This window comes from Plecotus auritus, assembly GCF_963455305.1.
Source record: "Plecotus auritus genome assembly, chromosome: 1".
Classification (NCBI taxonomy): domain Eukaryota; kingdom Metazoa; phylum Chordata; class Mammalia; order Chiroptera; family Vespertilionidae; genus Plecotus; species Plecotus auritus.
Window position 1 is genome coordinate 145,098,402 of NC_137770.1, and position 27,256 is coordinate 145,125,657.

Sequence of the window (27,256 nt, forward strand, 5' to 3'; positions counted from 1 at the left end):
AAAAAAATAAAAAATAAAAATAAAATGTGGAGTAGTGAAGGTCATTCACTTCCTCTGTTTTTCTGTTTGGCACGCCTGTTTCTCAGTCCGGACAGTATTGCAGTTCCCTGCGTTCCACTGTTCTTCAGTGATGTAAGCCAGTCCTGATTTTAAGCAGGCGGTGTGTCTTAATTTGTATTCCTTTATTTTTGATTACACAAGAGTCAATTTGTGATTCAGCCCCTGGGTGGCAGTGTTTCTGGATTGACTTCCGGGTTTATCTATGGCCTCTCTAGGCAGTGTTAGAGCCTTCTTTCCCTGTGGCACTCACTACCGGTTTGTGGGAGTGGGCTGCCTCAGAGCTGGCTCTCAGATGGTCACTCCCCGCTCCGATCCCCAGGTTCCAGAACAACAACTTTCCCCTGCAGTCTCCCAGGGTGTCCCCAACTGGGTGATCCTATGAATTGGGCTTAGTAATAAGAAGCAAGAATTTCAAGAGGAAAAAGCCCAAGTGTGCGCACTCCGTGGCTGCGCGTAAGTCTAGCACACCCCTGAAATTCTTAGGGTGTCCCTGCACTTCAGATCAAAATGAGTTGCTTTTTAGAGAGCCCTTCTGTTAGCAGCTCTGAGGACCCCCTTCCACATTCACAGATCACACCAGCCCCAACAGCCACGTATTTTTCTAGGCACAGACTTCCCTGGTCCTCCAGCTCCCGCAAAACGCGCGTTCCTCTCTGGCACTGGGACCAGAGACCTCACCTTATCCCAGGCGAAATCTGACCTTTCCGTGGTGGAGTGTAGAGCTCCTCTGAACCCGTATGTTTGCGCCAATTGGGGAGCATTGTTCTGGGGCTCGCAGCTGTTCCGTGGGTGCCGCAGTTGTGGATTCTCAGGCTTCCGATCCCGTGACTATTTTTATAACTGACAGTTTGTACTTCTTAATCCCCTTTGCCTTTTTCACTGGTCCCAATTCCCTCTCTTTGGTTTTTGATTTTTGAAGATTGAAGCCCTGGGTCAGAAAGAGAGTCCTGGCTTTCCCAGGTTGCCATGTGACCTCACGATAGTTGTTAGGTAATGACTTCATTCTGATGATTCCCCCTTCTATGTCCATTACTTTTAGTCCTGGAATTTTGGCAGTTAGTTTGGATATTGAACAGCAAAGTATTTATTAGAAGTTCATTTTTAAAAAGCACAACCAACACTTGTGCTTGCTAAGTCAGATGAATCAGAATCCAGTGGTAGATATCAACATATCTGCGGTGGAAAAGATGTGTGAGGATACAGGGTTAATTTGAAGCTCATCCTCTGTGGTGTTGGGGTGGAAACCATCATTCAACCTATTAACATTCTTATTTATCTTCCACAGGTAAAATACAAAGGAGAGATTAAACAGGCAACTGCAATATCTGATCCACCAGAGCTGAAGAGGGTTAAAGAAAACCAGAGGAACATCAGCAATGTGTGATCCTAGCAACTTCTTTCTTATAATACCAAACATATTGTCAGCGTGTCAATGAAGGGATGATGTTTACAAGTGTTCATGACCTAGAGTTGACATTGGGTTCTGCTCTCAACGGACTATCAACTTTTTGGAAAGGTTTCAGGGTCTTAGGTCTTGTGGGCATAGCCAGGCATTCTCCCTTCCAGAGTTCCGGGGACATGCCGGTGTGACTTTTGTCTGCAGGTTATTGCGTATCCCTCTTATCTAGTCTTCCTGCTTGTGCTTGCTGTGGTTCCTCAAAGGGACTCGGTGGCAGCTCCTGGTGTCATGGCCCTGCACATCAGCTTTCCCACTCCCTTTCCTTCCTACACATGATTGCTCTAGCCCAGTGGTCGGCAAACTGCGGCTCCCGAGCCACGGTTTGCCACTCTGTTGACTAATGAGTTTGCCAACCACTGGGATAGGGGCTTAATCACAAGGAACAACAACAGCCTGTAATTATTGGAATCGAGAGTCTAGGTCAGTGATCAGCAAACTCATTAGTCAACAGAGCGGCAAACCGTGGCTCGCGAGCCGCAGTTTGCCGACCACTGCTCTAGCCTGTTCAGCCCACTCCCAGCTATTATTACTTTATTTTTGGACACTGTCTGGGGAGCAGCTATAAAGTGTGTATGCTAAATAGGTCACCCGAGGCAGGCCCATTTTAGGGTCCTTGTAGGGGCTGCCGGTTTTTACTAAGACACTAACTCCCAGCCTGCTCTAGCTCCTTGCGGTTTATGTAATCCACGGTCGCAGTTCACTGAGAGAATTCTTCTTTGAAGTCATTAACATATAGATGGAGTTCTTTGGAGGAGGAAATTTGGAAATCTATTAGGTTCAAAGAAACCTTATATTCTTTAAACCTTTCAAGTTATTTGACCAGATTATAAAGCAAAGGCATCTTATTGTTTGGCACTTTTCCTGACAACTATATTTTGGAGAAGTAGATGCTCATCTTTTCCTGCTATATTTAGAGTCACACTGGATGTGACTCCATTACTCTCAAAAGGGACATGGTTATTGAAAAGGAGGAAGAGAGTAGTGGGAAGCACACCGGCCTTTTTATGCAAGATCATGTCACCTATTTAAAGATAGCCTTTCAAAAGATCTGCCACAATTAATTACGAAGAAACCACAATGGTACCATTCTGTATGGGCAGGAGTACCTTTAAGTAATATCCATGAAGACATTTCTTATCACATTCCTTTGTGATGGAATGCGTATTACAGTGTTATTGATGGTATGCCCATATATTTGAGTATATTCACAGTGATTCATTGCTATGGGATGAATTAAAATAGATTGTTTTAAGGTGAAACATTTAAAATATGACGACATCTGATAGCAACCTCTTTTTTCATAGTTTTCTTTTTTTTGGCTAGTTCTTTAAAATAAATACTATGAGACTCTTATTTAGTTAAATTGATTCACAGTACACTATTCTTTTGTTCTCTGAAATGATAGGTTTATTATAAAGGTCAGCTGGGAAGAGCTACGGCTTTAAGTGTAACTCCTGAAATGGAAAGAGTAAAGAAGAATCAAGAAAATATTAGTTCGGCAAGTGGTTTTATTCATTTTGGACTATCACAAAGGGTGTATTATTTATTATTTATGTGCAGTCCTGTGGTTTTTTTTCCTTATGAAAACAAAATATACTTTCAAGAAATATTTGGGGTATATGCAGTAAGCACATGTGTTATTTCAGATGACTTCCAAAAGCTGCCACTGTATAAATTTACATATATAAAATTTTAGATTGTTATTCTAGAATGAAATTAATTCACTGAACAAGTTACCTGGGAGAATAATTTAGAATATGTTGTATATATTTCACTCATTTGGAAAACTTGAAAAAGTTATGTAATTTTTAAAGATTGTAATTGCCTTATTAAGTATGTTCTGCTATTTACTTTGCAGGTAAAATATACCCAGGACCATAAACAGATGAAAGGTAGACCAAGTCTTATTTTAGATACACCTGGTCTGAGATATGTCAAAGAAGCACAAAATCATATTTCAATGGTAGGGTACAACCAGATCCTTCTTCCCACAACTAAAATACACTAAGGAGTGGCACCACCCAGTGTGCTGACGGCGTTAGTTCACCAATAACCTGGATAACTAACAAAGCGTGGAAATGCAGATGGGCCCGTGCTTTTGGGGAGACTTTTTAATCCCACTGAAATGTAATGGAAATGTTCTCTAATAAAACATTTTTTCTCTGTGTGATTTTTTGGATGTGTTTTTATTTCTAACATGACTATTGTAAGTGCATTTTATGAAAGACATTTGGCTGGACTTATTTCTAATTAATTTTAAGGCAGAGTTTGGTGTGTTGGCATGTTGCAAAGAAAATTAAAAATATGTATGTATTTAAAAACAGTTTCATAAGATATGATTTATATGCCATAATGTGTACCCATTTAAAGTGTACAATTCAGTGGTTTGTATAATTTGCAGAGTTGAACAACCATCACCCTAATCCAATTTCAGAACCTGAAAAGTGTATATTTTGAAGTATATATACACTTTTGTATATAATTACAAAATTAATTACAAATAATTAAATTAATTACAAATAATTGTAATTATTTGTAATTATCTTAATCTAATTTTAATACTGTTTTCTTGAATAAGTGTGGAATGAGCTTATCATTTTATTGCATACTAAAGGTTAAGGAATAGGAAATGAATTTGTACCTAAATTAGTATATTTTAGAGAGGAACCAGGATTAAAAAACATTTCTATCTTTTAAAAATTCTTACTGATATACAGGTTTATATATAATTTAAAAGAACTGCTAACCATAATGATGCCAAACTGTGAATATATCAGCGCTTGATTTCTGATGCTAGGAAGCAGAAGTTTCAGACATTATATTTGGAATGGAAAAATGTACATATATGCAGAAAATAAGCTAGATGTAGCTGGTGCAGTGACAGCTGTCGTTATGTCAAAAATGTGTGAGCTATGTAATAATAGGAAATTACAGTTTGAGTTAATATTATTTTACCTTTTTTCAGGTCAAATATCATGAAGATTTTGAAAAGACAAAGGGAAGAGGCTTTACCCCTGTAGTGGATGACCCTGTGACAGAGCGCGTGAGGAAGAACACCCAGGTGGTCAGTGATGCCGCTTATAAAGGTGTCCACCCTCATATCGTGGAGATGGACAGGAGACCTGGCATCATTGTTGGTAAGCTGACGCTCCTTCTCAGCAGGTCCCAACGATCATGCTTGCCCAAGCTTTAGAAGTAGCCTCCTTGTTCATCGGACAGCTCCTCCAATGTTTGATGTGCTGCCCAATTGAAAATGGACCAAAGTGTTATTGATGCACCATATTGAATGGGATTTGTGGCTTTCGCCAGGTATTGTTTCAATCCTTTCTGTAATTGGACACTCTCTGTCTTTAATAACTTTCTGGTCTTAAGAATGTTTCTACCTGTTAAGCAAAGAAGCCCAATATCAAACTTGGGTGATAACATGGTTTGAACAATTAGTTTGGTTTTACCTTACCTTATGTCAGTGGTCTGCAAACTGCGGCTCGCGAGCCACGGTTTGCCGCTCTGTTGACTAATGAGTTTGCCGACGACTGCCTTATGTATTTGATCAATATATTGTAGTGCAGTCATTGTCTAGCACAAATAGAAATCCCAGAGAGATTCTGATTCATTGTATGAATAGCTTATATTTTTTAAATATTGTCTCTGAACTGGGATAATTGAGAGCTGTCTGGAAGTCCCACACATCAGAGAGGAAAGAACCTTCTTTTCCTGCTGTTCCTTCTAGTCAGTCAGGGGAAGTCTTAGGGACATAGTGTTTGAAGGGGGCTGAGACAGCAAGGATCCTATGAAGTCTTAAGTCAGCACTAGGCAGGGAAAATTAATTTTTCAGTACATATCAACAACCCATTCTTCCAAATGACTGTTGTCTTCTTCTGATCAGTTAGCCTCTGAATTTTTATAGCTAGTTCAATTACATTGCTCAAATAATATATATTTATATATTTTGTAACTGTGCAACAATGCCTCTCAGCAATCTCAGTGTTAGTTGCCGCTCTGTTGACTAATGAGTTTGCCGACCACTGGACTAGACTAAATGTTACCGTGTAGTTGGAAGCTGTGAGGATTAGGCAATTGTGGCATATTGTGTGCAAAGAGGTAAAGGGTAGTATATGACAGTGGTCGGCAAACTCATTAGTCAACAGAGCGGCAAACAGCGGCTCACGAGCCGCATGTGGCTCGTGAGCCGCAGTTTGCCGACCACTGGGTTACATCATCTTCAAATGTAAAAGCTTTTGTGGAACTTCCGAGAGGCCATTTAGAGGTGAGATGGATAAGGAAACTGTATATTTGACAGGCTCGTGTCTTAGTGTAAAACACCGGTGCTGAAGTAGGGCAGCGAGTTACTTGGATGGTTACTAAGTGACTCTGAAAGTGTTTTCCAAAGAGGGATTCCAAGTATATTTGCAGGTAGTTGGGTAGTTGATAGTTTTGCTGATCTTCCCGAGTTGGTTGCTTAAAGTGATCACGTTCATTTGGATAGTGAGGTTCGCATCGAAAGTATCACAGAGTTAGAGTTCCCTTGCTTTTATTGACATCTCCTAAGGGCAGAGCGTCTGATTCCCAGGAGCGTGACGTCTGCACAGCTTACACCAGGGGCCCACCCCAGATCAGGGGCCAGAATGAATGTGAGATTCCTGTTAAACATGAGATTGTTTAGACTTCGAGCTCTCAGAATTCAGTACTCATTACCTTTGAGATAGAAATTATAAATTTTTAAAAATATAAGATATTCAACTCTAACTTATTAACTTTCTGGGCAATCCAGAAGTCAGTTTTTGTGTGTTTTTTTTTTTTTTTTTTTCTAATTGGGGGAAACTGTTTTCCATTGAGGACTTGCCTATGAAACCACAAAATGTATTACATTCAACAAACATTAAACTTCTGAACCAGGCATAGAAATACAGGTTTAGAGGTTTCCTGAGTAATTCAGACTAAGCCAATTTTTGGAGGCTCTGCTACTTATAGTTGCATAACCTTGGCTAAGCTAACTCCATCTCTTTACCTCAATTCATCTATAAAATGGGAATAGTAATAATACCTACTTTACGATGTTGTAAAGCTTAAATGAGTTATGTTATAACTGAGAATAGTGCCTGGTAAGCACTGTACAATATTAATTAAAGACAGACAAACAGATCTTCAGTTGCAGGTTACTAATGAATTGTTTTTACTAAAGCTCCATTTCTGCCACATATCTTTAACTAGGTTTTTATTTTCCTGTTGTTGGTACAGCACTGTACAGATCATTTTAGGACTTAATAGCCATTAGGTAGAGAGACTGGAAACATGAAAGTTATTAGATTTAGATTTTTGCCCCCAACTAAAATAAGAATAAATTGGCTTGCAGAATCTGATACTGACCATAGCGGTGAACTAATCTGTGGTCCACTGAGAGCAGGCAGCTCTACCTTATTCATCTTCCCATCCCTCCAGCCTTGCTCGGTGCCTTGCTTTATTGTACTTTTCAAATAACTGTATCTTACAGTATGTGGGTTAGCTTGTGCTCTTTGGCTCACAATGAAAACTGGGCTACCACTTGCCTACATTTTAAACATTTATTTCTGTTAGAGGGAGAGATTTTTTGTTTTTTTCTCAGACAAAAACCTCTCGGTCACATAAAGAATTAGTCATATGTCTTCAATCAGGAGTTTTCATTAAACATTGTACCTGTTTCAGTGTGTGGAAAGCATGAGAGATCGGAGTTCAGGGATGTGGGGAGATGCACAGAGTTGTCTGGTGTGCATGTGTGCTGGGGGACGGCAATGAAGATAAACAGGGCAGCTTACATTTCATCCTAAAGTTTTCTCAACAAATTTCCTGCTGAGCGGACATTTTCTTTGTTCTCCTTTAACGTCTGCATTGCAGTGTGTTTGCTTATTACATGTTCTCTCTTTACATAGGTCCCTTTCATGATTTTCTCTTGCCTCTCTTTGGTGCTGACTTTTTTTATTCATTCTTGATTTGTTGATTTTTTCCTTTTGGTAAAAGACCTCAAAGTTTGGCGCACAGATCCTGGCTCCATCTTCGACATTGACCCCCTGGAAGACAATATTCAGTCTAGAAGTCTACACATGCTCTCTGGTACTGCTTGTATTTTGAGTTCCTCCCCATTTACATGGTTTTGTCCTAAAAGTGGAGCTACCTGGAACTGTAGAAGTGCATTGTGTAATGTACATTTTAAAAGTTGAGGATTCAAAAAACTAAAAAAGTGTTAGGCTGCTTTAAAATTCCATTAATCATTTATGAAAACAGAACTTGAAAAGGGCTTTTTAATATATCCAAATTAGTTTGTTCTAGATTCATTTAAAAAGGCATTTAGAGCCCTAGCCAGTTTGACTCAGTAGATAGAGCATCGGCCTGCGGACCAAACGGTCTCAGGGTTCAATTCCAGTCAAGGGCAAGTACCGTGGTTGCAGGCTCCTCCCCAGCCCGGGGCCCAGGTTGGGGCTTGTATAGGAGGCAGCCAATTGATGTGTTTCTCTCACATCGATGTTTCTCTCTGTCTTTCCCTCTCCTACTCTCCCTAAAAATCAAGGGAAAAATAACCTTGGATGAGGATTAACCAAAAACTTGAAAAAATAAAGGCATCTAGAACTTATATTTGCTTTTGATTAGTAAATATTATCTTAAAGGTTTTATGGGCTTTCAAATGCATTTCTTTGGATTGTACTAAACTGCCAAAACGTAAAGGAGATCTGTTTCACGAAAAACACTTACAATATTTTAAAGGTAGATTTAAAGAATCTATATATATAAGCATAATATGCTAATTAGACTGGGCAGCCGAACGACCTTCTGGACATCCTTCTGGATGACCTTCTGGACGAAGCCGAGTCTGTGAGGGCCAAGGCAAGCCACTGCGGCTTCAAGGGCCAAGCCCCTTGCACAAATTTCATGCCTCGGGCCTCCAGTTACATAAAACAGTGGGGAGGTTACCTATATAGCATCATAAATGTCTTAAAATAAACTTTCATGTGTCCCTAAATTTTACTTCTGAGTTTTTATATAATGTAAAGTTTATAGTTTCCCATAGGAAGTTTATTTGACTTGTAACTTAGATTGCATATTTATAATTAAAAACAAAAACCCAAATGGTTTGGATATTTGAATATAGTGATAGTATGGTTTGATATTTTGGACTTTCAGACTGTTTTTAGCAAACCAAAGCTTTGACAGTTATGCAATTATTTTAAACAATAAAAATAGACATCATATCACTTAGGTCTCCCCTGCCCTCTGATTTCTTCTTTAGATTTAATTGCTGATATTGATAAAATTGAAAGCTCAAGGCAAAATAGGAATTTTAATAGTCAATTTGATCCATATAATCACCCAAATAGGCATTTAAATTTCTAAAAACTTAGAAAAGGCAACAAATATTATGTGTTTGGTGACACATAAAAACAATTATTTGGAATCAGTCATTGTGTTTAGTTGAAATTGTTTTGGATGTTAAACTAATACTGCTGATAAAGCTTTTATTAAAGATTTATTTATTTGATAGAAATTTTTCAATTTACTAATGTTTTCTTAGTTCTTGTCAATTTCCCATCTCTCATAGCTCTTTTAAAATCTAGATTAAAAATGAGTGCAAATGGTCATTAAGTCATTAATATAGTTGATACAATGTATGTTAAAGTTTGGGAGTCGGTGATTAGAATTTATAATACTGAGCTTTTGGATTATTATTTAATAAGGGATTGTTTTTCTTGTTAAACTTTTAAGTAATTTTTTGTTTCTTTTGTTTTTCAATTCACTTAATCACAAGTATGAATATTTTCCCTCCAATATAGAAAAGGCAAGTCAATATAGGAGACAGCGGTCTCGATCTCATTCGAGCAGTACTTTTGGTACAGTTCTTGGAGATGACAAGTCAGAAATATCCGAGATTTACCCTAGTTTTTCATGCAGCAGTGAGGTGACAAGACCGTCTGATGAAGGAGGTATCAAGCATTAACCATTCTAAAAAAAAATTAATTCATTTTAAAAAATGTGTCACGGTGTGCTTTTAACATTCTTCACCTCTGCATAAGCATTTAGCCTGGGTGTATTTGAAAATTTTAAATTATGTTTAGAAAGTTGAGCCCTGATTTTTTAAAACTACTAATTTTCATTTTTGCATGTTTGTTTTTCCCTTCTTCCTTTACTATTTTCACTGCAAATGGATCTTTGTTGACAAAAGTGTTTTAGGATCTACTATGTGAGTGTGTTTTACAGGAGTTGTATGTGATGGATATACACAGCCAGAGTGGAAACTTGAGTTCTGCAAAATTTGTATCGTATTTCCGTTGAGAAAAACCATTCTGATAGTTACATTGGAGTGGCTAAGTGGTTGCTAGATCTTGCCAAAAGAAGTTGGGTATGTCATTTGGGATATGAGGGTTGTTGTTGTTTTTAAGAAAAATTCTGTTGATTGTTCTTCTACCTGTTCCTCTACCTTTTCCTGTTTTCTACATCCAAACTGGTGGATTAGGTCTAAAACTCTTAGTTGAAATTGTTTTGGATGTTAAACTAATACTGCTGGTAAAGCTTTTATTAAAGATTTATTTATTTGTGTTTTTGTTTTGGTGAGAACATTTACTTTCTACTCTCAACAAATTTTATTTTTTAAAAGATATGATATTTTTGTGTCATATTATATATCATACTTCCTTTAAAATTATTTTATTGTGATAAAATATATATAACATGGACTATGCCATTTTAGCTATTTTAAGTATATAATTCAGCAGCATTGATTATATGTATAATATTGTGCATCCATCAGTAGTATGTTCAAAATGCTTTAATTACCCATCATACTTTTTGTTTGTTTGTTTCCTTAAATAGCCTCTTTCTCACTCTGTAGGTGCTCTCCTGTGTTCATATCCTGGGATTAAGCAAATTATAGGCACCCCCTACAGCCTGGATTACTTTTTTTATTGAAGACTTAGACTCCATGTCCTTTCTGTTCTTTAGATTCGAGGTGGTTTTTTTTTATTGAATTTATTGAAGTGACATTGGTTAATAAAAGTAGATTTCAGGTGTACAATTCTATAATACATCATCTGCATATTGTATTGTGTGTTCACCACCCAAGTCATGTTTCTTTTCATCACTATTTATTCCCTCCTTTATCCTCTCCTGCCTCCCCCCACCCCCATTTCCCTCTGGTAATGACTATAATATTTCTATATTGTTTGGTAGTTTATTTTGTTCATTAGATTCCAACTTTAAGTGAAATCATATGGTATTTGTCTTTCTCTGACTGGTTTATTTACTTAGCATAATACTCGACAGGTCCATCCATGCTGTCGCAAAAGGTAAGATCTCTCTCTCTCTCTCTCTCTCTCTCTCTCTCTCTCTCTCTCTCTCTCCCCCCCCCCCCTCGCCCTCCCTCCCTCTCTCTTTACGGCTGAGTAATATTCCATTGTGTAAATGTACCACTTTCTTTTTATCCACTCATCTACTGATAGATCATCTACTTGGGCTGCTTCCAAATTATGGCTATTGTAAGTAACATAGCAATGAACCTAGAGTTGCATATATTCTTTTGAATTAGTGTTTTGGGTTATTTTGAATAAATTCCAAGAAGTGGAATTGCTGGGTCATAAGGCAATTCCATTTTTAATTTTTTGAGGGAACTCCATACTGCTTTCCAGTCTACACCAATATTCATTCCCATCAACAGTGCACAAGGATTCTCTTTTCTCCATATCCTCACCAACACTTGTTTGTTGATTTATTGATGATAGTCATTCTGGCAGGTGTCAGATGACACCTCATTGTGGTTTTAATTTGCATGTCTCTGATGATTAGTGACATTGACCATCTTTTTATATGTCTGTTGGTCATCTGTATGTCCTCTTTTGAGAAGTATCTATTCAGGTCCTTTGTCCATTTTTTAATTGGATTTTTTTTTTTTGGTGTTGAGTTTTATAAGTTCCTTATAAATTTTGAATATTAAATTATTATATGTATCATTGGCAAATAATGTTCTCCCATTCAGTGGGTTGTCTTTTCATTTTGGTGATGGTTTCTTTTGCTGTGCAAAAACTTTTGAGTTTGATATAGTCCCATTTGTTTATTTTTCTTTTGTTTTCCTTGCCCAAGGAGATATAACATACAAAATATTGCTCTGAGAAATGTCTTAGATTTTATTGCCTGTGTTTTCTTCTAAGAATTTTATGGTGTTGAGTCTAATATTTAAATCTTTAATCCATTTTGAGTTTATTCTTGTGTGTGGTGTAGCAAGCAGCAAGGCGGTTCAGTTTCTTTTCTTTTTTGCATGTATCTGTCCAATTTTCCCAACAACATTTATTATAAGACTTATGTCATCATATGTTCTTGCCTCCTTTGACAAATATTAATTGACCATAAAGGCATGGACTCTCTATTCTGTTCCATTTATCTATGTGTCTGCTTTTATGCTGCTTTGATTATTATGGCCTTGCAGTATATTTTGATATCAAGTAGCATGATTCCTCCAATTTTGTTCTTTCTCAAGATGCTGTGGCTATTCAGAGTCTTTTGTGGTTCCATATAAATTTTTGGAATATTTGTTCTAGTTTTTTCTTTATTTAAATACGCCATTGGCATGTTGATAGCAATTACATTGAATCTATAGATTACTTTGGGAAATATGGAAATTTTAATGATGTTAATTCTTCCTATCCATGGACATGGTATATGCTTTCACTTATTTATATCTTCTTCAATTTCTTTCTTCAGTGTTTTGTAATTTTCCGAGTATAGGTTTTTTCACATTCTTGGTTAAATTTATTTCAAGGTATTTTTTTATGCAATTGTAAATGGGATTGTTTTCTGAGTTTCCCTTTTGAATAGTTCATTATTGGTGTATAGAAATGCAACTGATTTCTGGATATTTATTTTGTATCCTACTACTTTATTGAATTCATTTATCAGTTGTAGTGGTCTTTTGGTGGAGTCTTTAGGGTTCTCTCTATATAGTATCATGTCATCTGCAGATAATGATAGTTTTACTTCTCCCTTTCCAGTTTGGATTCCTTTTATTTCTTTTTGTCTGATTGCTATGGCTAGGACATCCAGTACTATGTTGAATAAGAGTGTTGAAAGCATACATCCCTGCCTTGTTCCTGATCATAAGGGAAATATTTTTAGTTTTCTCTATTGATTATGATGTTGGTTATGGATTTGTTACATATGGCCTTTATTATATTGAGGTATGTTTCCTCTATTCCCTCTTTGCTGAGAGTTTTTGTCATAAATGGTTTTTATCAAGTTCTTTTTATGCATCAATGGATATGATCATATGATTTTTGTCCCTTATTTTATTTATGTGGTGTATCATGTTTTTTGATTTGTGGATAGTATACCAACCTTGCATCCTTGGAATAAATTCACCTGGTCATGGTGTATGGTCTTTTTAATGTATTATTGGATTTGGTTTGCTAATATATTGTTGAGGATGTTAGCACTAGGTTCATCAGGGATATTGGCTTATAATTTTCTTTCTGTATAGTTCCTTATCTAGTTTTGGAATTAGGATAATGCTGGCCTCATAAAATGAGCTTAGGAGTCTTCCCTCCTCTTGAGTTTTTGGGAATAGTTTGAGAATGGTAGGTGTTAGTTCTTCTTTGAATGTTTGGTAAAATTCACCTGTGGAGCCATCCAGTCAGGACTTTCGTTGGCTGGGAATTTTTTGAGTATTGCTTCCATTTCACTAGATATAATCTATCTATTGAGATTTTTCTGATTCTTCCTGATTCAGTTTTGGAAGATTATATGTTTCTAGAAATTTATAGATGTCCTCCTATTTGTCCAGTCCATTAGGATATAGTTGTTTATAATATTTTCTTACAATCCTTTGATTTTTTTTCCTTGATCTAATTGTTAACCCATTCATTGTTTAGTAACATGTTATGTAGTCTCCATGTCTTTGTGTGTTTTTCAGTTTTTTCTTGTGATTGATTTCTAGTTTTATACTATTATGGTCAGAGAAGATGCTTGATATGATTTCAGTCTTCTTAAATTTACTGAGACTTGTTTTATGTCCTAACATGTGGTCTATTGTAGAAAATGTACCATGTGCACTTAAAATTTATGTATACTCTGCTGCTTTGGGGTGAAATGTTCTGAAGATATCAATTAAATTAATCTGATCTAGTGCATTATTTAAAGCTTGCTTCGCCCTATTTTTTTTCACATTCTGTTCAGTTGTCGCTTTATCAGAGAGACCCTCTCTACCAGAGATAAAATAGCACCCCTTCTTGCGCTGTCTGTCCCTTTACCTTGCTTTTTTTTTTTTTTTCCATTAGCTTTTGACACCACCTATCTCTTTCTAATTAGAATGAAGCCCTACAAGACCAGGGATGTTAGCTGATCTATTTCCAGTTCTTTGAATAAGCATTCAGCAAATATTTGGTGAATGAATGAAATGGCCAAATTAAATTACTGTCTGCTTATTCATTTCTTAAAATGTTTTTATTGATTTCAGAGAGGAAGGGAGAAGGAGAGAGATAAAAACATCAATGAGAGAGAATCATTGATCGGCTGCCTCCTGCACACCCAGCAGTGGGGATTGAGCTTGCAACCTGGGCATGTGCCCTGACTGGGAATTGAACTGTGACCTCCTGGTTCATAGGTCAATGCTCAACCACTGGGTCACACCAGCTGGCTGTTAATTCTTTTTTTAAATTGAGATATAATTGACATATAACATTGTATTTTAGGTATACAACAAATTAATAGTTTAAATATTAAAATTACATATATAAACCTAACTATGACTTTTTAAAAATAAAATTCTATCATGTAAAGCTTTCAAGAAAATTCTTTCATTTTTGTTTTGATCTGTTTAAATAACCTTAAAGCATAGCTAGAAAAAACTTAAAGTGAAAACATTCCCAGGGTATTTTTTTTTTCTGGTTGGAAAGGGAAAGAGTCATATCCATGACTTCAGTTGCTTTGAAATTTAGGGTCTCCTTTGAAATGTGCCCTATGCTGGGCTCTGGTGAGGAACTGCTGATTGACTCTGTAGAAGTACGAAGTGGCTACGGTCATGACAGCTGCTTGATGCAAACCTTTAGTGCCTATAGTAGTAACAGTCCATCATATGCATTTGTTTAAATACTATTCTAGAAATTGAAAAGAAATTCAGAGAAGTACATGCTAGTGGTAAGATGAAAAAGAAAATGTTTTTAGTGTTAAGAAATGCCATTTTTTCATCCAGATTTGTTAGTTTCTTTAATTTTGATTAGGATTTTTAATGATAAAACGTGTTGTGTCCCTGTGGTTGGGGTGGCATGTGGCGGTGCTGAACTGCAGTGGCCACAGGCCGTCCAGGAGGATGAGACATTGGGCTTCACCCTCGCTCTCACTACATGGTCTGTGCTCACGGGAGGGCATTTATAACCTTAGGCTCAGATTCCACATCTGTACCAAGAAGGGTATAGAGCAAGAAGCTTTCTGAGATATTTTACATCTCCTAGTCTGAGTGCCATAAATTTAAACTTTTATTTTCTTTCTGTAACTTCTGTGTATGAGAACGTGCTTATGTCCTGAAGCTGATCTGTTTTACTTTGTGGATTAAGTGGCCTGGCACTTGTGGGAGTCATGGTTTTAGGCTCCTTCTTCTGAGTTAGAGAAAATTCTGATGGTTAGCACAAAGGGTTAGATGATCAGCTCATTTTCTTGAGGCAAAAGTCTGATGTTTTTATCATTCCCATTTGGTGTTCATGAGCATTAACATAAAGGCTTCTCCCTTATGTTTTTAACATTGTTTTAGTTATGTGTTTTTCATGATACTTCCCCAAACTGCTTTGATTGCTGAGTATTTTCATTTTCTTCTGTGATTATTTTGGGCTTTCTTTACGTTTCAGTCTACTTTCCAAGATATTAAGTTACCAAAGCATTTTCATTTTGCATCTCTACTGTTACTTTGATGCAATAAAGGGGACTTCTATTTAAACTTCATCGAATTTTGGCTTGATTCTTGAATAGAATTATTGGAAATCATCTTTATTGCCTTTTGACATTCAAATTAGGTTAGCTTACGTACTTTCATTTGACACAGTTCCTTAAGAGGCAATAATCCTGATGGTTTCTGCTTCTCTCACTGCAAGGCTTTTTTGATCTTCATGTTTGTCTTTGGTTCATTTGCCTGCAACATGTATTTGCCTTCTGGTATCACTTCGTATTTCCTCGGTTTTCCTTAATTTACAGTGCTCTGTATTGCTAGTGTTTTTATGTTTGCAATCTCATCCCTTGTTTACTCTTTTCAGTTTGAAATTGTATTCAGTTTTGCTTCAGGTATTTTATGTGTTTCTGTCACCGGGATGTAACATTGTAATCTGTGTTTATTACAAAGCCTGAGTCTGCTAATGACCTCTCATACCAAGAAAGCAGTAAATCATTCCTACATTAACACTTCTGTTTTCATATAAATACTCCTCATCTTAGTATTTTGTGTATTTTAGTTATGACATCTGTCCTCAATAGAGTAGAAGTGTACTTCAGAATTCTGAAAGTCATACCTTTTTCATGGCCTTTATCTCGGTATATTCCAGTTTGTTAGATCGTGACCTCTGTGGAGACAGAATGCATGGTCAGATAGCTTCCCTCCCAGTGCCTAGCACAGGACCGGGAGGGCTCAAGGAGTAAATGAAAGGAGACAAAATGCAAAAACAAATCATCACTTTCTTAGACTCAGCAAAGACCACTAGGATGTGCCTTGAGTTCCTAAGGACAATAGCCGTCATTAAAAGTTAAATTTGCCATTGCGTTGGGAACAGAAATGTTAAATTCAGGCACATTAATAAGCTATTAATACATTTTGAAAGTGATGTTTGCACAACCAGCAGTGTTTCGGAATCCCTTTTAACATGAATAGAATTCATAAAGTCACAATCCTTGGCCTAGTATTCTGATTGAATTTGAAGTGCTTAGAGAAACTTGTGTTCCTAGTATCAATAGACTTGGAATGAAAGAAACGTGATAAGTTTCCTTTTCTGAGTGTGAAGTTGGGGAAAGAATTAAATACTAATGAATAGCATCTGTTCTAAGATGCCCATGTGTCTTTCATAGATTTGCAAAAATTAAATCAAAGTGTTTCTTCCATATGTGTATGAAGGAGAAACATCTGACACTTAAAGTAGCAAACAATAAAACATTAAGAGTATATTTCCTGTGAAGCTGAGTTGATTGGGAAAAGGGGAGGTTTGATCACTAGGAAAGATATAAATGTGGCTATGGCTTATGCACCAAGTGAGAAAACTTTGAAAGAGTTTTGTAAATTGTAAAGCGGCATACATGTAAAGGAGAGAATAGGCATTCTTGTTTTTTTATATTGTTGAACAATCACAGTAAAATTGGAAGTAGTAGTTTTTATTTTTTATGGCTCAGAATTGATGTCCAAGTTGGATGGTACACATACATATTTATGTGTTTGCCTTATATAAAAAACAGGATTGCCATAACATTTTTTCTGTAGACATGAATTTACCCGCTTTCCCCAACTTCCTGTTTCATCCAGGTGCCCGCACACTTCTGCCCCAAGCTCCAGGCTAGTAGATCATGGGAATTGGATCCTGACTCTAACAGGAAGTACTTAACATTTTCATGGAGGGACACTGCTGGCTGATGTACTGAGTTTCTGCATTTTGTTTGTTCACTATCTCCTGTTGCCCAGGCTTGTTGTCATGATGCTTCTCTCGTGGCCAGATCCCCTGCTCCTTATTGCCCAATCTTTCCCTTAAGATATTGCTGATCTGCCCATGCCACACTTTTTCAGACATCCTTTCTGGTTCTTGATCTTTATCTTTCACCATATTCCTGATCCATGTGTACTGAAATTGTTGTTTACAAGTCTGTCTCTTAAGATCTAGGATCTTACCTATGTCCTGCCTAAATGTCCTGGTAATAGTGTGCCTTTGATCACAATGACCTGTTGCTCACCTCCCTGCCTCTACTTGATTATGACTCTTCAGCCACTTACCCAGCCACTTACCTTGAACTTGGAGCTTGGGTTCTGTGAGACCCAGATAGTTCTTTACATTTATTTCCTTACACTTCTCTATTTTCAAATCATGTCAGGGACACACTGAGTCAGTTTCATTTATGTGTATTGGTTGAAAAAAGTTTACCTTCTTGTTCAGAAATGTAACCAGCACTTAGATATATCTATATGTGATATTTATGTGGCTTGTCACTAAGGGTGTCTAATGTAAAACTATATTTTGGAACTCTTTGTGGATTGATGATATTCCCGAAGAGTTGAATTGATTAGCACAGGAGAAAAAAGCACAAATACATAGTCCAGTTTTAAGTTTTTAAATATATTTAAATAATTATATATATTTATTCAATAAGTATAGAATACCCTCTGCAATGGCATTATGAGCATTTCTCTTATTGTACTTGAATGAAGAATCTTTCTGTGTATGATTGATTCATACAATATGTGCAGTTTTATTCACCAAGGAAAATGGGGATCTGCTTTGAGCTGACTTTCTAGTCATGGCATAATTTGTTTCCAAAAGTTAGACTTGATGATATGGTTTACCTAAATGGAAACAGTGTTCCTGTCTACCTGCTATTCTTAATTCTTTATTGCTTTCATCTTCTCAAACTCCTGCCCCACATTATATAGTGCTTGTCAGGAAACTACAAATGTATCTATACTGTACATTTCTTTCTTTTCTTTCTTTTTTTTTTGTGGGGGGGGTAATGTGTGTGTGTGTGTGTGTGTGTGTGTGTATGTGTGTGTGTATGTGTATGTGTGTTGTGTAGACACAGATATAGACCCTATGGATTTTTGTGCCATGAAAATATTATTAAAGACTGTAATTTGGGTCAGAAATTATTTTTTTCCCCTTAATGACAATCCCACTTATATTTGTGGTTTGGTTTATAATGACAGGTCGGAGAGTTTATCTTTTGCTTAAGTAGCTAAAAATTATAAACAAATCAGAGAAAAAAATACACAAGTTGAAATTCAAATCTAGATGTAGGTATAAATTGGCTAGATTATTCTGAGGCAAAATAACAGATATTCTTAAATCTCTAGATCTATTCAAATCAGAGAACATTCACAAACCAGTTGGCCTTGAAATCAGAATATACTGCTTTTCTGGACAGTAATTTAAAATATAATAAATTTTGTTTTGTGTTTTTTTCAATAATTAGGAACTCCAGAATCCCAAAACAGTATTTTAGAATCTTACTTGAGCATATATATGTATATATACACATATATTTATGTACATATATTTATGTATTTATATATATGCATGCATAGTTCTAAAGAGTACATAATCTGTATATTTTCTTTTGCAGTCAATGGGTAATTAGAAATCTTTAAATATTCAACTTATGTTTGATTAAAGCAACATTACAAACATGACTGCTTAAGTTTAGGGGAAAAATGTTTAAATGATCTCTTGGATTTAATTGTATTACTAAATACTTAGCATGTCTGTGGGAAAAGAGCTTGTCACGATTCTGATGCTGACTTGGGGGTGTAACATTTTCAGCTGTGTTCTACAAAATGATTTTGAAAATTGTTAGGAGACATCATCATGGGTGTCTTTGTTGCTCAGTGAGAAAGTGGTTGGAGTCATATTTAGGAGCCGGAATTCAACACAGACTTGAAATTATCCATGCAGTATAAGGTGACTGAGTGACAAATGTTCTGGGTAAAATAGGATAGCATTGGCAATGGGAAAAAGAAACAAAGATTAAACACACACATCAGAGACTTATCAGATGCTAAAATGACACTGAAAATAAATCTAAAAGCCGTTGCTCCAGAAGTGATTCTACTCTTTGGGGTTTGAGCTTGCTTTTCCAAAAATAAATGAATTATATTTGAGCTTACTTTTCCAAAAATAAATGAATTATTCTCACTATAATTTCTCCCAGAGGTGGTGTGGCACACCTCTGGCACAGACATAAACTTCTTATGGGGTTGACATTCCAAAGTTTACCACAAAAAAAGGCCAGTGACAAACAGAGTAGCCTCTGTGGGCACAGCCAGCCTCCGTGTGCATCTCCCGAAGCTGTGCTTTCCCTCTCCCTCCCTCTCAGTCCTGTCAGCCCCGCCAGCAGGAATGAATGATTGACTGCCAGCACTTCCAGCATCTGAATGAGTCCTCACTGCTCCTGGAAACTTCCTGCTTTCCAGACCATAGGGCTCTTCCATGTTCCTGAATCTCACAATGGTTACTTGGAGGTTAACTTCATGCTGTCTTGTCACTACTTCCATGATTATTCTGGTGTGGTATGGTCAAGAGTTTGGGTTCTGCAGCCACATTTTTGGCTTCTGAATCCTGGCTCCTGTTTAGCTCTGGTATTTTTGACAAAGTTACGGAATATCGCTAACCTTCAGTCTCCATCTATAAAAACTGCGGATTTACCATCTATAAAACATTGACAATTACACCAGTTTATGCATGTGACACGTTAAGCAAAGGGCCTGATACACTGTAAGTAGGGAGACCAACTATCCCAATTTGCCCAAAACTAAAGGAGTTCCCGGGAAGCAGAACTTTCAGTTCTGAGACTGGGAAAGTCCTGAGCAAACTGGGTTGATCCCCCTAGTTGTAAGCATGTCATTTACATTATTTTAATTTTAGTATATTCATATCTTGTATTCCTTGGGAAGCAGAATCCTGTGTTTGCTCTTTTCCCCACTAAGTCTCACAGGGAACAGACCTAAGTACTTAAATATTTTCATGTGTAATGCATTTTCTTAAAAGAGGTTTGCAATACTTTATAGTGATAAAACTTACCTAAAATTGGAAAATTAAAACAAAGACAATAGGGGAATCTAGAAGGAGAAAATTGTTAGGACTATAGCCTTGGTTTGAGAGAATTTTTGAATTTGCAAAGGCAATTTTTGGCTGCAATCTCCTTTCCTTGCAGATGGCAACCAGGTTCTGTTCTGGTCAGTACCCGGATAGTGGGGCCAGCTTCCCTCAGTCTGTTAATTGTTATGCCCATCATGGTGCTTGCTTTACTTGGAGTGTTCCATGTTAGCCTCCAAATTATTCTCCAGGGAGCTTTCTGTTGATTCAGATATCTTCTCAGAATTCCGAGTTGCTTCTTGAGTCCCAGATTTAAACATTTGCCTCCAAAAATATTAGAAACAAATCATGGGACAGAGTATGTGTTAGCCTCTTCCAGCTGCTGTAACAGAGTACCATAGCCTGTGTGCGTATAAACAACTGAAATCTATTCCTCATCATTCTGGAGGCTGGAAGTCTGAGATCCGGGTACCAGCATGCTCGGGTCTGATGAGGCCCCTCTTCCAGATGCCTGACTATTGTCTTCTTCTTGTGTCCTCACAAGATGGCCTATTCTCATAATGGCACTAATCTTATTCATGAGGGTTTCACCCTCATGACCCAATCACCTCCCAAAGGCCCCATCTCCAAATACCATCCCATTGGGTGTTAGGTTTCAACATATGAATTTGGGGTGAAGGAATGACACAAATATTCCATCCCATTTCAGGGAAAGATAGGGAATTTGGGAATAGCATAAACAGGGCCACACATGCTCCTAAATTTGTGTCAGGTAGGAGAGAAGGAAGCCAGCAGTAGTTCAGTGGTTTATCACCATGGCTGACCATTTGAATCACTTGGAAGATTTAAAAAATAAAACACCAGTATCCAGTACCTCCATTCCCACTCCAGAGATTCTGATTTACTGGGTCTGGGGATGTGGACGGAATATGGTTTTAAAAGATTCAAGGTGAATTTAATATGCAGCCAGGGTGGACACCACTGCAAGTAACTGATTCCTCCTCAGTCTCTTTTCTACCACAGTTCATAGTTCCTGCCTGAGCTCAGAACTGAACATATGAAATAGTAGTGATTGCTTTTTTTTTTACATATGATTTTCAACATTTGAGCATATATGACAGTGATGGTTATGCATATCTTTAAAACTTGTTGTTTTAACTCAGTTGTAGATAATTTCCTTTCTATGTTAATGGCGTGTTAAGTAGCAAGCCTGCTTCTTAGGCAGCTGTCTGTTCACAGCTTATCATTAAAAACAAACAATTCCAAACCTAGAGGCAACCTGGCTTGTGTCTGTTTTCTGCAGGGAAGGAAAAGAATTTTCTAAACTGCTAGGAATTCTCTTAGATTAAAAAATAGCATTTTGCTGCTGGCTTAGGCATAAATGTTGTGGCTTTAGTACTCACCTCTGGTTTGTGGAGAGCACTGGATGCTGTGAGGACTGGGGCTCTGACACGGAACTCTGCTGTTATGAATCGTAATGTAAATATCTGTGTTTTCCGATGGTCTTAGGCTCTACAGCAGCGGTTCTCAACCTGTGGGTCGTGACCCACAGATTGAGAACCGCTAGCAGGGTCGCCTAACACCATCGGAAAATACAGGTATTTACATTATGATTCATAACAGTAGCAAAATTACAGTTATGAAGTAGCAACGAAAATAATTTTATGGTTGAGGGTCACCACAACATGAGAAACTGTATTAAAGGGCCGCGGCATTAGAAAGGTTGAGAACCACTGAACTAGAGGCTCGGTGCACTGCTGGCTCCTAACCACCTCTGCCTGCCTGCCTGATCACCCCTAACTGCTCCCCTGCTGGCCTGATCGCCCCTAACCGCCTCTGCCTCGCCCACACCCAGGACCCAGGATTCCCTCCTCTGGCTGGTGGCAGGCACCTGGGACCTGGGCTTCCCTCCCTCTGGCTGGCCCCAGGCACCCAGAACCCAGGCTGGCTTCCTCCCGGGCTGGCCACAGCTGTAGCTGCAGGGAACCATGGGCGGGCGGCTTCACCTGGGCTGCAGCCACAGGTGCCCGGGACCACAGGGTGGGCGGCTTGTCCCTCTCTTGGGCTGCAGCCTGGCTGGTCCCCATTCCTCTCTCACGAGCTCATTTGTGCCTGGCTGGTCCCTATTCCTCTCTCCCCAGTGTGGAGTGTCTGAGCCATTATGGCGTGACCGTGTGAAGGCGTGACAACATTTGCATATTAGCTCTTTATTATATAGGACTAGAGGCCCAGTGCATGAAATTCCTGCATGGGGGGGAGGGGGGTGTCCCTCAGCCTGGCCTGCACCCTCTCCAATCTGGGACCCCCTGGGGTATATACAACTGCCTGACACAGGTATGGGGCCTAAACCAGCAGTCGGACATCCCTCTCACAATCTGGGACCGCTCCTAACCGCTTGCCTGCCTGCCAGCCTGATCGCCCCCTAACCGCTCCCCTGCTGGCCTGATTGATGCCTAACTGTTCCCCTGCTGGCCTGATCGCCCACAACTGCCCTCCCCTGCTGGCCTGATTGCTCACAATTGCCCTCCCCTGCTGCAACCCACCTCCTCTGCCCGAGGCGGTGGAGATGCCGGGACCAGTCTCCTCTGTGCTGCGCAGAGCCACAGGACCCCCAGGCCTCACCTTGTGGGGTGGCCGCTGGGCCCCGCCTCTGCTGTGCACGTGGCCATCTTGTGACAGCCATCTTGTGACAACATGAGGGCGTGACACCACGTAAGCTATTATTAGTATAGATTACTCTACCAAGTGCTCATGGCCCGGATGGGATCTAGTTAGGACCTCGCTCATTATTTAATACTTTGTTCAAAATGAGCAGCATTTTTATACTTTATCTTTTATTTTGTTTTCTTTCAGTTTAGCAATCCCCCTGTAATAGTCTACATAGAAATTCTTTGTCCTAAAAAAACCCTTTATCTTTGATAAAACTGTGGTCAAGTGTTAGAAAATACGACAGTACTTTAAAAAAAATGTTTAAATGTTATTGTTTATGATATTACAAATAGTAGTACATATGTCTCTCTCTCTTTTTTTTTTTTCCCCCACTGACCTCCCCCCCACCCAGCCTTCCTTACCCCCTGGCACTTGCCCTCGTCCCCCCGCCCCCAGTGTCTTGCGTCTGTTGGTTGTGCTTATATGCATGCATACAAGTCCTTCGGTTGATCTCTTACCTCCCCCCAACCCTCCCCTACCTTCCCTCTGTAGTTTGACAGTCTGTTCGATGCTTCTTTGCCTCTGTCTATTTTTGTTCAACAGTTTGTAATGTCCTTTATTATCCATAAATGAGTGAGATCATGTGATGTTTATCTTTCACTGACTGGCTTATTTCACTTAGCATAATGCTCTCCAGATCCATCCATGCTGTTGCAAATGGTAAGAATTCCTGCTTTTTTACAGCAGCATAGTATTCTATTGTGTAGATGTACCACAGTTTTCTAATCCATGGATGTGGAGAAAAAGGAACCCTTCTTCACTGCTGGTGGGAATGCAGACTGGTGCAGCCACTGTGGAAAACAGTATGGCATTTCCTCAAAAAATTTAAAAATGGAACTGCCATTTGACCCAGTAATACCACTCCTAGGAATATATCCCAAGAAAACAGAAACACCAATCAGAAAGGATATATGCATCCCTATGTTCATAGAAGCACAATTTACAATAACTAAGATTTGGAAACAGCCTAAATGACAGTACTTTTATTGCATCCTGTATTCTTTATTGGAAAACTTCTGGTGATTTTCTCCTTATTTTGGATTTTTCAAGAAGAAAACCCCCCAGATTATTTTCTCTGATTGTGTTAAGTCTATAGATAGCCATTGTGTCTTCCCCCCATCCTCACCAACATTCACAATTTGAAATCTAATTCCCAAATGTAATGTTATTGGGAGGAGGGGCCTTTGGGAGGTGATTAGGTCATGAGTGGAGCCCCCATGAATGGGATTTAGTGCCCTTATAAAAGAGACTTCATAGGACTCCTTTGTCCCCTTTTGCCATATAAGGACACCGAGATTTGAATCAGGAAGCCAGAGCTCACCAGATACTGATCCTGCTGACCCCTTAATTTGGGACTTCCCAGTCTGTAGAACTGTGAGATATAAATGTTTATTGTTTAAGCCACCCAGTCTGTGGAAATTTGTTATAGCAGCCCAACAGGCCAAGACATCAATATAGCACTATTTTTATTTTTTGCATTTGGAGTTTGGCCACCTACTGTTACCCTATAGTATTGGTGCAGAACCTCCACCTCATCTTTAATGACTGGAGACCTTTGTTGTGGTGTCACAGTGCAGAGCTAACTTACTGCCTTCCTGGTTAATCTGTCAGCTGTTGTAATTTTATCCTGAAAAGTGGGAATGCACCTATCTAAAAGAGGAGCTCTGGTAACTAAAAGTCTACTTCTTTCACCTGCTCTTGGCACTTTCCCCAAAGTGGACTTCTTTTTGGGTCCTTTCTCCTTTTATTGTAGGTACTTTTTTTGGGGGGGGGGGGTTCATTTACTCTAATCTTTGTATAATTGCATGTATTTCCTCATTTTTTTCATTTTCAAATTTGTGACGCTCTATAAAAACTTTCTTTCTGTTTTCTGACCTTAATGTCTACTTCTTTTGTTTTGTTAATCCTCACCCAAGGATATTTTTTCTATTGATTTTTAGAGAGAGTAGAAGGGAGGGGGAGAGACACAGAGAGAGAAACGTCAATATGAAAGAGACACATCAATTGGTTGCCTCCAGCACATGCCCTGACGGGGTCATGATGAAGCCTGCAACCAAGGTATGCACCCTTGCTGGAATCAAACCTGGCGCTGTTCAGTCTGCAGGCCGATGCTCTAGCCACTGTGCCAAAACGGCGAGGGCTTCTTATTTCTTTATCTTGGTTTTATCTACCATCGTAAGAATAAACAATAAATAGGAAATACTAGGCGTGGCTCATTGCGGAAGAGCTTTATTGCACAGTGGAAGTGAGATTTGGGTTTTATAAGTACAGGACACTCCAAATCGACCCTGGGATCCTTGGAGCTTTTGTCAGCTCCCAGATCTCTGGTCAATAAATCTCACCAATGTGAAATGAAAGTGGGTCACACTTTTGTGTTTTATGTTGCCCTTTGGATAACGAAAGCTAGTGTGTTGTGACTTTCATGTTATTGAAATAAAAACCCCTCAAACTCAAAACTCTTGGGTTGTAAGATGATTATGTCCTTATCATCATCCATTTGTACCAATGCCTGTGGGACCTGACCACTAGTTAATAAAGAGGGTGCTGTGTTTTTCTTTTTCATAAGAAGTCCTTGCTTGTTGTGAAGTTAGCCTAACATCTAGCTTTTGCACAACACTTTGAATTTCATATTTTCATGGAAGAAATCTCCCAACTCACATGGACTATCTTTTAAGCAAATAAACCCAATTTCCAAAGCCATTGCTTCCAATTTCCTTTTGCTTGTTTTGTTTTCTAAAAAAGCATTTGTGTAACGAAACACAATATAAAGCAATGTCTGTGCCTCTTTTTATGTATTTTTAGTTGCATTTATTGGGATGACATTGGTTAGTAAAATTATGTAGGTTTCGAGTGTACAACTCTTATAATACATCATCTGTGTATTGTATTGTGTGTTCATGACCCAAAATCAAGTTTCTTTCCATCACCATTTATCCCCCTTTTACCCTGTGCCTCTTTTTAAATTGGCATTTGCTTTTAGTAAGTTGATTTATCTGGGCTCTCAGTTATGTTTTTCATAGCCCTAATCGGAGCTTCCTAATAACACTTTCACTGTACCAGGTAAAAAGTAGATATCAAAGTTCAATTACCCCAAAGGAACTTGCATTAAATAATGCAGCCAGAGAGGGAAATGGAAATAATCAACAAAAGCATGAAGAGAAGCCATAAGGACTAGATAGATTGATTATATTTACTCCAAGGTTTCTTATTCTACACTTTCTCTCCTGCTCTCTCAAAACCAGGCATATTTAGGACAAATACATTACCTTTAAAAAATATACTTTTATTGATGTCAGAGAAGAAGGGAGAGGGAGAGAAAGATAGAAACATCAATGATGAGAGAGAATCATTGATCGACTGCCTCCTGCACGCCCCCTACTGGGGATCAAGCCCACAACCCTGGCATGTGACCTGACAGGAATGGAACTGTGAACTCCTGGTTCATAGGTTAACACTCAACCACTGAGCCACAATGGGCACAAATACATTACTTTTATTTCCTGGTATTTGACAATAACAAAAGGTTCTTTTAAGGTCAAACTTGAGCAATTGAGTAGGCATGAATATACTTGATTTTTAAAAGCCAAAATTAGAGAATTCTGTTAAACAACATTCTTGAATTGTTAGTACTGATGGGCTCTAACTGGGATTAGGTACAAACTATCTAAGCATAAACATATTACAGCATCTGAGACAGTATATTTCATGTTGTATTTTTTAACTGTCCTGTCCTCTTTTCCCCCCAAAATATTTTGAGATGGTTGTACTTAACTCTGTGCATAAAAATTTAAAGGACATAACTAAGTAGCATAACAAAGGATTAAAAGTTTAATTTTTATTTTAAGTAAGTTTACAGGGTTATTTATTTAACCTTACTTAGCATTTACAAGTACATTAAAATAATGATTAATGAAATGACTTGTGTAATGGATAAAAACCTCTTCAGAAGTGCCAATCTGGAATATGTAGTTGGAATTATTGACTAATATATTTAACTGGAAATGCCCTAAGTATCCAGAGCCATTTCTTTAATTGGGCAAAGGGCAGATGTACAGGGCCATCACTGCTCTAGGAGGGCAATGGTTTTTGTTGGCCCTGGCATGCCTCGAAAATATTTGTGGAGGTTTACTAAATAACAGGCAATGCAGTAAGCCCTGTGCACACATGAACTCACTTAGTAAATATTTGCTGAGAGTCAAGGGAATGAATAAATGGTCAATGCGTCCAGCTTCCAACACACAGAAAAGACTCTCTGACT

General features: G+C 38.2%; 1 protein-coding gene across 7 annotated transcripts in view; it reads left to right on the forward strand.

Moving 5' to 3' along the window:
* Positions 1 to 27,256, forward strand: part of NEBL (nebulette) — a 396,867-nt gene that overhangs the window by 360,180 nt on the left and 9,431 nt on the right. For 5 of the 7 annotated variants that reach the window (XM_080675005.1, XM_080675007.1, XM_080675009.1 and 2 more), the window contains 6 exons: positions 1,346 to 1,438; positions 2,925 to 3,017; positions 3,378 to 3,482; positions 4,485 to 4,656; positions 7,514 to 7,606; positions 9,319 to 9,468. In XM_080675005.1, coding sequence (XP_080531131.1) covers positions 1,346 to 1,438; positions 2,925 to 3,017; positions 3,378 to 3,482; positions 4,485 to 4,656; positions 7,514 to 7,606; positions 9,319 to 9,468 — 706 coding nt within the window. The remainder of the gene's footprint in view (positions 1 to 1,345; positions 1,439 to 2,924; positions 3,018 to 3,377; positions 3,483 to 4,484; positions 4,657 to 7,513; positions 7,607 to 9,318; positions 9,469 to 27,256) is intronic. The other 2 variants (XM_080675010.1, XM_080675011.1) reach the window with 2 other exon arrangements.